The following is a 13,836-nucleotide window of genomic DNA, read 5'->3' as shown; positions in this document are numbered from 1 at the left end:
AAAATCGCCTATAAAGAACCAGTGTAAATGGTAAGACTAAATATTAACATCTAACAGAATTTTTTTTAGTAACAAAAATGTCTCGTATCTGCTCTGAAAAATGTAGCAGTCACTAGCCATGTACGATTATTGAGTACTTGAAGTATGTTAGTGTGGTTCAGGAGGCAACTTTTAATTTATTAATTATAATTAACTTAAATTTAAATACCTATATGTGACAAGTGATTGGCTAATAGATTGGAAAGTAAAGAGTTATAATGTATTTTAAAATAGTAGTAAGTGGCTCAATAAACATAGTAATCATTTTAAGAAAGCTCATGTAATTGGTGAATACAAATTAAAGAAATAATAATACCTTTATATTCTTCAGGATGTTCCTCATAGTCCATACAAAATGTGAGAAATTTCATTAGAATTCGCTTTTCAACCATCGTAAGTTGTTTGCTACTAAAGACATCTGCTCTGGAACAAGGAACCTGAAAAAATATATGATAACTTAAAAATCTACTTCCTCAAAATACAAATAATCTAACCTTTTTCCTTAAAATTTACTATGACCATTATTTCCACTTTCTAAGGCTGTTTCAATCAGTTCTAGCAACATCTCTGTTGACTTCAAAGATAATTAAAGTATATACTCTTTTACATTTAATTCTGTCAAGACGCTCCTTGTCATTAAAAGGCCAATGACATGCTCCCTCCCTCAAAACTTGGGAAAAATGACACCTCAAATCTAGAAATACTGTATGAAACTTGATACTTTGTCAACACCAATATCAAGCTGCTACACAATGCATTGGGATACTAACATTAGTAATGTTAACTAATGAATAATTTCTGTTTGAAGATCTTATACTTTATATTTATAAATCACCATATAAGATTAAAATTCAGTGCTTTACCAGAAAGAAAACCATCCTATTTTCTCAAAAAAAAAAAATTTAAAAAGCTGAAGCTCACAGCCATATACAGTACCTGTTCCACTCTTCCATCTAGAAATGCAAGAATCCTGGTGATATTTTTGAACTCTGCATACTGACTAATATTTGATTTGATTAGAAGATCAATGAGCAAACCTCGAGAATACAGCAGCTGTATAAAAATATTTTAGAAGGTAAAAAGGTAAAATAGAGAAAATAAAGCTAAATGCTAAATACAGATTATCTAATTTCATTATATTTCTAATTACTCGTAAAAAGCATTAGAGCTACAAATACTATAATGCATGGCAAAATAAATCACAAGTTAACAATTGATTATGTAAAATTCAAAATCTAAAAAGCTTTGGAACCTACACATTTTTTCCCTAACTTGTTGGCAGCAATAACCTGGCCCAAAAAGATGTGAGGCACCTGTACCTGTGTTTATTCCATTTAATTTGAATATTCACATTTTTCACCACAGAAATATTACCGTTTGGCTGTAGAGTGTTTCCTTTAACCTTAAAAATGTATGACACACAAACTAAATTACAAAACACATTGGGCCTCATGGGTTTATGAGAAAGGACTATAAAATTGGTATGGCCAAGCGCTTATTAAGAAGAAAATAAAAAACAACCCTGCTAGATTTCACTCCCTCAAAAAATGAAAAGCTCTATAGTACATATCCACTGAAATGCTCAAATTATAAGGTCTATATGTAATCTAGAAGTCTAGATTTATATGAACTATATCTCGAGAAGGATGTTAATTATTGCCATCATGTACATGAGAAATTGATTTAATCTTTCAACATCTCTCATAACAAATACCAGAGACAAAAACAATAAATACAACAGAGTATTATTATCTAGCATGTTTTATGTTTACCCATATTGACATTGCAACAGCATTTGTATAGCTCATGTATCAAGATATGTTAAAAATGTCTATAACTTGATAAATGCTAAAAATCCAATAAGTGGGGAAAAGACAAAAATGTAGGTAGTGTTACTACAAGAAAAAAAAGGGAAGCTCAAAATCAATCTATATCATTAGTCTGGGCATCCAAGAGGTCAGTAAGACTTGCTGTAAATCAAGATCACTAAGTGATTTTTATAAACTATTAGATGAACTCAGCATTGTACCAAACAAACAAAAGCGACATTGTTTTTTTGTTTTGCTTTTTTTAAACTAATCTGGTTACTCTGACTAAATAAAGCATGTTCCTTGATTATTTTCTGCTTAACACACTTTCACAAGTGATATATCCCATATTTTTAAGAAATTATTATCGAGTCTGAATTGCATAAGTATAAATTATTGACGATTACTTCAAATACCTCATTTGCTTCAAAAAACTAACAAGAGAGTCACAGAACTCTCAGTAGCCATAATAATTTTACAAATGCTATTATAAAATATGTTTTCATTTACTATGATCTAATAAAATCTTGGAAGTGCTGTTGGTAAATTGTTGATCATAAAGTCAGAAACCACTAGCTACTGTATGGTAGAAAGAGGATGTAATCTGTTCTCATAAAGATCTGTAGCCTCAGAAACACTAAATAGGATCTCTAAGAGTTGGAATTGACTCAAGAACAGTGGTGTTGGTTGGTGGATTGGGTGGTTTGGTTGGTTGAATAAAACTTAAGTTTCAAATCACTAGCTTAAAAAGTAATGCATATGATGTACCAGAAAAGAATGAAAACAAATTTCAATTAAAAGTATGCTAGATTTGTCTTTCCAAAGCCAAAAATTTATAAATATGTAGCATATTTAAAAGGAATCCTCTTTTTTACCGCCTTCTAAGTGATTCACTATAGTAATTTCAGAGTGGAAAGAAGCTAAAGAAAACTCCAATTAAAAATATTAGAAACTAGACATTAGATTAATAATTAACAAATTACACCTCTTGGAATATTGTTTCCAATATTATTAAGGGTATAAACTGTCTTAGAAATAAGTTTTAGCTGTAAGAATTACATGACTAATTATCTTCTGCACTAGTCAAATTAGTCGAATACTATATTCTGTTCAACTACCTTGCCACAAGTTGTATCCTTTTTAAAGTAAAAATACAGATTTTTACTTTTTAAAAATCTATATATGTGGATGCACTTTGTGAAATGCAAAGTGCCACTATACTTGTTAGCTTTTCAATTATGAGTTTTAGATGAAACAGCTGTAGAAATGTCAACTAGTTTGGAGAAAGCAAACTTTAGGAAAGCAGACTTTAGGAAAGAATTAGTGCTTATGCTGGAAGTCTGGCAATCATCTTAAACTATGTAAAACTAGAATTATAGGGAAAAATGAAATTTCTAAGAAGGAGTAAGTGATTGTTTCAATACCATGGAATACACTGCTATCCAAAAAGTAGCCACTGAATAGGTGCTCATTAAATGAGTAACATTAAAAGTTGTAAAATTCTAGAATTAAGAGTGAAGAAAATCAAAGATGCAAGGAAAGGATTAGTCCAGAGAACTAATGGATCACATAAATCCCAACCTCTGAGTCTAGAAGAACTAAGTGGAGTCCAGTGACCACTGTTGAGCACTCTCAATGGGCTCCTAATAAGAGCTCCTGGATAGGGTGGGAGAAAAATGGGAAATGAAACTGGTTAGCTAGAAACTGGTAGACCCTCCTGGGGAACTTTTGGCTCTTACACAGCCTTTAGGCCTGGAACTGAACTTGTCCCTTTGGCTCAACTTTCAGTCAAGTGACAGACAGGCCTATAAGGTAAACACTAACACCAGGGTCATAAACACAACCATGTGACATCTAAGAGGAACATTTGCCCTAAAATAAAGCTCAGAATGCAGGAAAGGACAAGAAAAAAGTGTGAATCAAAATGATAAACACAGGGAAGAAATGAGAAAAGTGCTATAACATTGTAGGGACTACAATCAATCTCACAAAACGTGTATAAATTGTTGAACGGAAAACAAAATTTTATGTACATTTTCACCCTAATCACATTTTTATAAACAAAAAAGTAAAATAAATGTCTTGTTCTAGTATGCTTATAAGTTCTTTAGATTGTCCTGTCTTTATAGAATAAGGAAAATAAATGAGTACTAGTTATTTTTTTATTTTTCTTTATTTTTAACATTTCATTAGAGGCTCATACAACTGTTATCGCAATCCATACACACGAGTACTAGTTATTTTAAACCATATATTCTCATGCAAAATATACAGAATAATGTACAACTGCCTAAATTTCTCTTGGCACTGTGATTTTTTAATTACCTCTAAGAGAATCAGTTATTAATCAAACAAACCCATGGAAATGTTCATAAGGCGGCTTCAGAATCTATTCATATGTCTCAGTTTAACAGTTTCCCCCACCATATGACTGAGGCTCTTATACAAACACAACTAAATTTTCTACAGTAATTTCTAAAATCAAAATAGTACTAACGCATATCATTTTCCTTTATAGGAAAGAAAGAGAGTTTCAAAACATGTTGAAAAATGTAACTAAAAGATAATGGTATACTATATTTTAGTTAACATAAATGATTACAGACTTTAATGAGCTAGCCTTGATTTTAACCACTACTTATATCACTGTTTCACTCCAACTTCCAAGTAACTAATACAAAATAAAATTTTTGGAGAAAATCCCATTTATTATCTGACAACTTCAGTTTTTATATTTTTGTTTTCTAACATTTCACTGCATACTACTGTTCACAACAACAGGAAGACTAGTGAGCTACAATTAAAACTACTATTCAGAAACTGGGAGTCAAGGTACTGCAGAAAGAATGCCGTACTTCAACAAATAGCAAGGTCAAAGTTTATGGACAAAATAATGCAGAAATATGAGGTAAGACCAAAGAAAAACACAGTAAAAATATACTCATATTGTCAGTAATTAAGTCCAAAGATAACAGTATAACGATAATGGATTATATCAGGAATGTGACAAGTGAGCATTATTCTCTTTTTACTAGATAACTTGGACCTTTCATTAAGAAAGCGTGCAATTTAAAAAGCTACGTTTTGGGAAAAGTAGGTATCATTCACTACGCACTTATTTCTTTTCAATCTCTCATTGCCCTCTGATAGTCTTGGGGTTCTGTTTTACTCTACTTTTACCTAATCGTTTTTCTTGGCCTTTTAAGATCATTATAATCTAATTAATGTTCTATTCATTTGCATTAAGACCTTTGCTTTTAAACCTTACATTTGAACCTTCCTGGTGGTGTAATGGGTTGTGTGTTGAACTGCTAAGTACAAGGTCAGCAATTTGAAAGCAGCATCTGCTCTGGGGGGAAAGATGAGGCTATCTACTCCCAAAGACACTTTCAGTCTAGGGAACCCACAAGGGCAAATCTACTCTGTACTGTGGGATCATTATGAATTGGAATTGACTTGATGGTAGTAAGAAGACCCAGGCATCTCCTCTAACTTAACATCAAAGACGCAAACATGACCTAGCACACTCATGAATCTAGCATGTTCGCCTTTCCTGCAAGTGAGCCTTTTCTGCCCTCCAAATACCCTTTGTCTGGCCATTACTGATGGAAGAGACCACTTCTTTTGCTTGTTTATGTTATTTTCAATATTTAAAGCCTTATAAAGGGAAGTGCTTATATACAAGGGGGTACCACCCCACCCCCAAATAAAACTGGACAAAAGCTCTGCTGGGCAGACCTTTCGTAGTACACATTTTTTCCTGCTAGGTGAGCATCAAGCAACTGGCTCTGAGTCTGAGCTTCACCTGGGAAGGTTCTCTCTAGGCACAGTCAATTTTTTCATAAAAGCAGTTTCACTAGAACCTCGTTTATTTTGTGTGATGGCTGTTTAAGAGAACAGTGTGCTGCTGTGAAATTTTGTTTCCTGCTCAGGAAAAATGCTGCAGAAACTGTTGTGATGTTGAACATAGTTTACAAGGACAGCGCTATGAGAAAAACTCGAGTGTTGGAGTGGTTTTCTCATTTGAAAAAAGATGAAATGTCTATGGGCGACAAATCATGTTCTGGACACCCATCAATTTCTCAAGTGGGCCAAAATGTCGACTCATAGTGCATTTGGAGTTCATTCCACCAGGTCAAACTGTTAATCAAGTTTTCTATTTAGAGGTTCTGAAAAGATTGCTTAACAGTGTATAACAAAAATGGCCCGATTTGTGGCAGATGGGGGCCCGGTTTTGCCACCAAGGCAATGCACCTGCTCATGCAGCCATCTCAGTGCACCAGCTTTTGGCAAAAAAGAGCATGCCTCACTTGTCCCACACACTTTCCTCACCCGGCCTCATACCATGTGACCCCTCACACACACACACACACACACACACACAAATGCAGAGGGGCATAAAAGGACAGCAATTTGATGACATAGACGAGGTGTAGAAAAACGAAGGAGGGGCTGTCAGCCAACCAAACAAATGAGATTGAAAAATGTTTCTAAGAGGTGAATCACAGAATTGACAAAGGAATTAAGTATAATGGAGAGTACTGAAGGTGGTAAGGGTGTTTTCAAGAAATATTAAATACACCGCATCCTGTGTAGCAATAATGAAACATACAACTTTCCTATTTCTTAATTGCTTCTTCCCCCCCGCCCCCCACTATCATGATCCCAATTCTACCTTACAAATCCGGCTGGACCAGAGGATGTACACTGGTACAGACAGGAACCAGAAACACAGGGAATGCAGGACAGATGAACCCTTCAGGACCAGTGGTGAGAGTGGTGACATCAGAGGGTGGAGGGACGGTGAGATAGAAAGGGGGAACACACTACAAGGATCTACATATAAGCTCCTCACTGGGGGAAGGACAACGGAAAAGTGTGTGAAGGGAGGGAGACGTTGGACAGTGTAAGACATGACAAAATATAATAATTTATAAATTATCAAGGGTTCATGAGGGAGAGGAGGTGGAGAGGGAGGGGGGGAAATGAGGAGCTGATACCAAGGGCTTAAGTGGAGAGCAAATGTTTTGAAAATGATGATGGCAACTAATGTACAAATGTGCTTGACACAATGGATGGATGGATGGATTGTGATAAGAGTTGTATGAGCCCTCAATAAAATGAATTTTTAATATTAATTGCATAGCTTTGAAGAAGAAAAAAACATTTTGGGGGGTATCCCCTCGTATATAAAAACACCAATGAGTTTAATTCTTTCTGAACGTTATTTTTTTTACCATTTTTTGTTTATTTGAAGTCCCATGTATCCAATGCAAGCAAATAATAGAAAAATAACAAATATTGTGAGAGTTAATCATGTAACATTGGAATTGAAAGTACCCTAAAATGTTTTCCATGCCTCTTTTAGAAAGAAAAATGTAGAGCAGGGGTTTGCCATCCTCCCTGGTAAATTACTAGTCCTGTCAAACTGCACTTTGTCACCTCTTAGACCTACACTTTCATTTATTTTTGACATACCCTTTATGAGTGTATTGCTTGTTTCTGTTTGTTTATCTATCATTTATAGTGATGTTAGTATTTACAGAATAGTTTTTACAATCAACAATTTATACATATTTGTGACATTTATTGCAATTCCCATAATGTTATAGCACTTTTTTCACTTCCTCTCTGTTTCCTGGTTTCTACTTATCCTATCCATTTCTATTTTTCTCTGCATCTGAGCTTTTCCTTGGATAAATACTGCCCTTTTGATGTTGCATGGTTAATTGTTGTAAAAAATTCATATCTCAGTGTTATTGTTCACTTTTGAGGCCTATCATTTGGTCGAAAGTTGAACCACAGAGTGAGCTCAGTACCAGTTTTGAAGAGTGCTCAAAGACCATTATCCAGTGGTCCACCCATCTCTAACGACCAGTAAACCTGCTCTTTTTTATAATTTTGAGATTAGTTCCACATTTTTCTCCCACTTTATCCAGGACCTTCTCTTGTTAGCCCTTTCAGAGTAGTACCACCTAGTTCTTTTGGACTTGGGCATGGAGGCTGAATTTCATATGTTCTGTTAGTCCTTTGGACTACTTGTTTCCATGTATCTCTGATTTTCTTTACTTTTCTTTGCTTTGTATGGGAATACACTAGTAGTTGCACCTTAAATTAGTGTTTCCCAAAGTGGGCAATACTGCCCCCAGGGAAGTGCTGGAATAGTCCAGGGGGGCTGCAAAAACAGATACCTATACTTTATCCTGGATTATGGGCTATAGTACAAAAGTTCATAATTGCCAGGGGGACACTGGGTGATTTTTTCCCCCCCCTGAAACAGGGGAAGTAGGCAAAATACATTTTTCTGAAAAGGGGGAAGTAGGTCAATTAAAGTCAAATGCCATATATACTCGAGTATAAGCTGACCCAAGTATTAGTCGAGGCACCTAATTTTACCACAAAACTGCATTAAAAATGTGCTGAAAACTCAGCTTATACATGAATATATATGGTAATTATGCCTTAAATGAATTTTTTATAAGTCATATCTATAAGACGTTCTTGCACATGTATATAGCTTATATATATAACCACTTCCTTTTATAAGCCTCTAAACATTGAAAATAACATAAAGAAGCAAAATGAGTATTCTCTTCTATCAGTAATGGCCAGGCTGGAGGGCAGGAAAGGCTTACCTGCAGGAAATGGGAACATGCTAGAATGCAGTTTATTTTAAAGTACTCAGGTGGACAATAAGCTATGAAAGTATCATAATTATTCAGCAGCCTCCATGGAATAGTATTTTTAGTTGCTAAACAGGGTAGTCTCCATCCCGAGGACTACTGACAACTTGTCTTGCTACATAAAAACACCTTAGCTGCACAGGGATATGACAAGGCATATCTGAAGAGTGCAAGTCCACATTCAGCTCCTTAGTTGAGAATATAAACCCAACCAAATAATTCATATGAGGAATTATACTGGATGCTATCAATTGAACAGTGTCCCCTAAAATGTGTTGGAATCCCTGTAACTGTGATTTCAATCTAATCAATTAGCATGATATAATATATTGTAAAACAATCAATCAGATCAGGCTATACCAGTGTATGCTAGATTCTAAACTTAATCAGTTCTGAATTATATAAAGCCAGTATAGACATATACACAAGTTGAAGAAGATGAAAGATGTGTTTTGAGAATGAGGAGGGCAATGAATGTACAAATGCGCTTTACACAATTGATGTGTGTATGGATTGTGATAAGAGTTGTATGAGGCCCTAATAAAATGATTTTTTAAAAAAGATTGGAAAAAAACGGATGAATCTACATGCTTAGGAACTCTAAGGATGAATGGTAGCTTCTAGAAGCTGAAATAGATAAGAATGAACCCTTCTCTAGGGCTATACCATGAATTGAGCCTTCTAACTTCTTGAACTGTGATAAAACAAATGTCTACTCTGTAAGGTAAAATAATAAAAAAAATGCATACATCAAATTACCAAGTTGATTTAGTGGACTGGCTGTGAAAACATGGATTAGCAAAAAAGGTTCATCAGTACTCTTTTGATAGAAGAATGCCTACATGTTAACAAAACTAAGGGCTCACACAGTAAAGACTGCTTATGATATAAAAGAATATTTTATTTTAATTATAAAGTTCTGGCTACAGTCTCTTGATAAGTTCATTTCTGAAGTGTAGAACATTTGTTGTACAAAGACATGGAAATTGGGTTTATGGGACCACATCATATTTCCATTAGATTAAAAGTTAGTGTGGTTCTAAGATAGGATGGGTAAAAGTGGTACTTACCTTTGATACCAAATCAATATTAAATCTCCTGCCTTCTTTAACAATTTGAGAGTAAGTAATCGTGTTTTTCCTTAGTTGTTCTGCATTGTTTTCTGCTGTAGGTACATTTTCATTTTTTTCATTTTCTTTAGTTGCCTGCACATGAGTTTTATCATGACAATGATTTTCTTTCTCCGCTACTGCTTCAACATCATTTACTTCTGGGCCACTTTCTGGATTACTGCTTGCAGTTTGGTCTGCGGGTATTTCACAGCTCACAGTGCTTAATGACTCATCTTCTGAAGGTACATAAACAGAATGTGCAGCTTCTGTGTAATTCACAGATGTCACGGACGCATGATTTTTTTGCAATGCACCAGCTTCTTCAACATCTTCATGAAAATCCTGACTAATGAGAAATTATAATAATAACCAACACCAAATTTTGATAATTGTACTCAAGAACATTTATATGCTGCTTGAACTTTACATGTCAATTTTTATTTCTTTATCCCATTTTTCTTATAAGTCTGCCATATGTGACCTAGTCTATAAATATGCATCTGTTAAGGTTTCAAAAGAATATGAAAAATAATTGTGATGAAAAATATAAGTAGAGACTTCCAAGTTTAAGATTCTATATCACATGTATATTTTGGAGACTTTACAGTAGGCAGGAAATTGCTATTTTAGAAACAACACAGTGGTTAAGAACACAAATTTTCAGAAATCAGTAGATCTGGCCTCAAATCTTGACTCTATGACTACATAATACACCCTTCTCCTCACTTATCAACCAGTTAACACTCCAAAGACTAGGTTGTTATGCAACTATCAGCTTTATGTCAAAATGTAAGCTGACCACATCAGATTACCAAATGGAAGATGGCTACATCATTACATAACTCCCAAATCATCACATTATAAATATGCCAAATTATATCATGACATAACCAGCAAACTATCATTACATAATGATAAGATGTCAACATTATATAACAGACATACCACTGAGAACCATGGCTCAGCCAAGCTGACAGAAAACCTCAATCATCATAGCCAGCATTAATTTCACCTTGGACCTTGGCATTCATTATTGCCAGAGACATGCTAATTTGCAAACTAGTCAAATGTTAGATTTTTTTACTATTCTACTAAATTTGAAATTTCAGTAACGAGATAGTCCATAAGTGAGGAATAACTGTAATGTGTTTCTTCTGGGCAAGTCTTCCCAATCTTAACTATCACTATTCCTCAGCCCTAAACATGACTGCACCCTTCAACAATCTATCTGCTTTAAGAAACAGTTTCTATTCCATATACAAAAGGTTACATTTAATCGAATCATACACATAACTATTATTTCATATATATACATATACACATGCAGTTTACTTATAAATTAACCTTTAAAAAAGAAAACTCCTGGAAGTTAGGAAGCCATGTAAATCGTACACACACACACACACACACACACCTTTTTTTATATCTGAAAGCTACCTATATACCAAGTAACTTGTGCAGCAAAATTACTCTTCAAAAGCAAAGGGAAATAAACAAAAACTGTGGTATACTTGTAGCTATCAAACCTACCTTGCAAGAATGACTTAATCGTGTTCTTCAAATGAACAAGAAAGATCATTAGGCAACCATCTGATGAAGTACACTGAGGGAAAACTATAAATAAATATGTCAATAATGGTATGATCACCAATTAAGGTAATGGTATGGGCCAATGAAAAGATCTATTGCAGGATATTTGAGATGGGTAAACTCAGTTGTTAAGTGTCATAAGCTTCACATCTTCTAATAAAAAATAGTAGAAAGCTATCCAAAGAGATACAGAACACACAATCTGAAAAGTGATATAATAGATTATTTGTTTATATGGTAATTATAGATATTAAGAAAAAAATATGGAGGCTCCAAAAAATTTGTGGAAATTTTCCATTATCTCTTCATTCCATTTTCCTTGAATGTTTTGAAGGCCCGTTATAGTTCATTATAAATATACAGTCTCAAATGGAAAATTTATAGTAACCATTAAAGAGAAAACAAATTGTAAGAACAAATACAAATCGTTAGAAGGCAGAAACCAAATAGACTCATGAAAAGAAAGCATTGTAACACAAATAATGATAAAATTCTAAGGTAGAACAAAGAAATTTTATGGCAAGTAACAAAATAGCAGAAGCAACACCTTCCTTATCAATAATGAACTTAAACGTAAATTACACTGGCTTTAAAAATCAGAGAGGAACAGAATTGATAAGAAAAATGGTACTATCTACAGAGACATAGCTTAGGTCCAAGAACATAAAGAAACTGAAAGTATGGAAGAGAATATTCCATGGAAGTAGTAATCAAAAAAGAGAAAAGGTGACTATACTGTTATCAGACAAAATAGACATTAAGCCAATTATCTATTATAAGCAATTAAAAAGAAACATATAAATTGATAAAAGGGACGAGCCATCAAGAAAATATAACAATGATGAATATTTATACATCTAACATCAATGCACCAAAATATATAAAGCAAATGTTGACAATACCGAAAGGAACATTAGATAGTAAGAGTAGGACTCTTCAACATACCATTCTCAAAAATGAAAAAACCTCTAGAAAAAATCAGTAAGGAAAACAGAGGGCTTAAGCATTTCCATTAAGAGAGATTAAACTGCACAGACATATATAGAACTCTATACTCCAAATCAGAACAATATATATTTTTCTCTAGAGCACATGGGACATTATCAAGGATAGCTCATATGGCTGCTAAGTCACAAAATAAATCTCAAAACAAACAGAATTCAAAGTATTCGATGTAAAATAATGAACACAAAGTAATCACCACTAAGAAATCCACGGCAATATGCACCTACATCAAAAAGAAAGATCTCAAGTCAAGTCTTAACTCTACAAGTTGAGAAACTAGAAAAAAAAGAACAAATCAAGACCAGTCCTACAAGAAGACACAAAACCAGGAAAGACCAAAGAGGAAATATAGTAGATGACACAAAAACAATAGAGAAAAGCAACAAAACAAAGGTACTTCTTTGAAAAGATCAGCTCCATTGATGAACCATTAGCTAAACTGACCAAGGAAACAGTGCTGTATATTTAGGTGTTGTCAGGTTGGCTATGACTGACAGCAACTTAAGTGTTCCCCGTCCAACAATCTCCTAACAATAAGTAAAAATGCACTGTTACCGGTACTAGTTAATATATGCACAGGTTAATTCTAAGCAAAGCATTCTTAAACATGTCTCTGTAATCGTAAATAGCTGCACAATTTCTATCAGTAATGTACATATCTTAGTCTCCTTATGATGCCTTCAAAAACAAGGTTAAATCAAAACAATGGTTTGTAAAGGTACTTCTTTGGTACATTCAAGGCAGAGAGGTGAGTTCAGAAGGTTATGATAACTGTTTTTAGGAACACCAAATGTGCAATCTTGAGAGAGACTTTCTCGGAGGATAATTCTATGAAGAAGTTTTAATAAAACGGAAAACTACATTGTTGAGGAAAAAGCAGGAAAGTTGCAATGAGGGACTTTTTCCATGAGGACAAAATATCTACTCGGTTTCAAAGGTTAAGAATTATTTTTAAGAGAATTTCAATGGAAAACTTTACCCCATCCATCCTACAAGCCTGATCTTGCCTGTTCGGATTTATTTATGTATCCAAACAGATATGTTTGTTCTCTGGTAGTCCATGGCATATTCAATATTCTTCTCCACAACCAGAATTCAAATGGGCCATTTCTTCAAAGATGATCCTTTTTCATTATCCAGCTTCTGCGTGCAAATAAGATGGTTGAAAATAGTAAAGCTGGGATAGGAGGGGAGAGGGAATTATTCTCTGGGAAGTAGGTTTAAGTTTATGGTGATGAAAAAATTAGCGTTACGGAACACTGAAATTACGGCATCATATGTACTTTTATGACAAATGGAGAAAATAGTGAAGTTATCAAGGAAGCAGCAATCAAGAAATGAAATGACATATTCAATTTGGGCAAATCTGCTGCACAAGATCTCTTTAAACTGTTAATGAGCAAAAACGTTACTTTGAAGACTTCAGTACACCTGACTTAAGTCATGGTATGTTCAATCACCTTGTGTGTTGAGATGCTAAAGAAGCAACACCAGTGATGCATGTATGTGTTTGTCTGTAGAAAGAGATCTGTATCAAGAAATGATTATACAGTGAACCCTCGCCACTTCGCGCTTCGACTTCCGCGGCTTCACTCTATC

At 34.3% G+C, this 13,836-nt stretch overlaps 1 protein-coding gene across 1 annotated transcript in view; it reads right to left on the bottom strand.

Annotated features, from left to right (window-relative positions):
• The window catches only part of CHM (CHM Rab escort protein), a 243,664-nt gene that overhangs the window by 158,149 nt on the left and 71,679 nt on the right, over positions 1-13,836 (bottom strand). Inside the window, exons 6-8 of the mRNA XM_045290565.1 lie at positions 9,601-9,988; positions 976-1,092; positions 356-476 (exon numbers count right to left, since the gene is read on the bottom strand). Of these exons, the coding sequence (XP_045146500.1) occupies positions 356-476; positions 976-1,092; positions 9,601-9,988 (626 nt within the window). The remainder of the gene's footprint in view (positions 1-355; positions 477-975; positions 1,093-9,600; positions 9,989-13,836) is intronic.

This window comes from Echinops telfairi, unplaced genomic scaffold (genome assembly GCF_000313985.2).
Source record: "Echinops telfairi isolate 266 unplaced genomic scaffold, ASM31398v2 ScPeMD7_42;HRSCAF=159, whole genome shotgun sequence".
NCBI lineage: Eukaryota > Metazoa > Chordata > Mammalia > Afrosoricida > Tenrecidae > Echinops > Echinops telfairi.
Note: the sequence above shows the minus strand (reverse complement) of the source record. Positions and strands in the feature narration are given on the sequence as shown.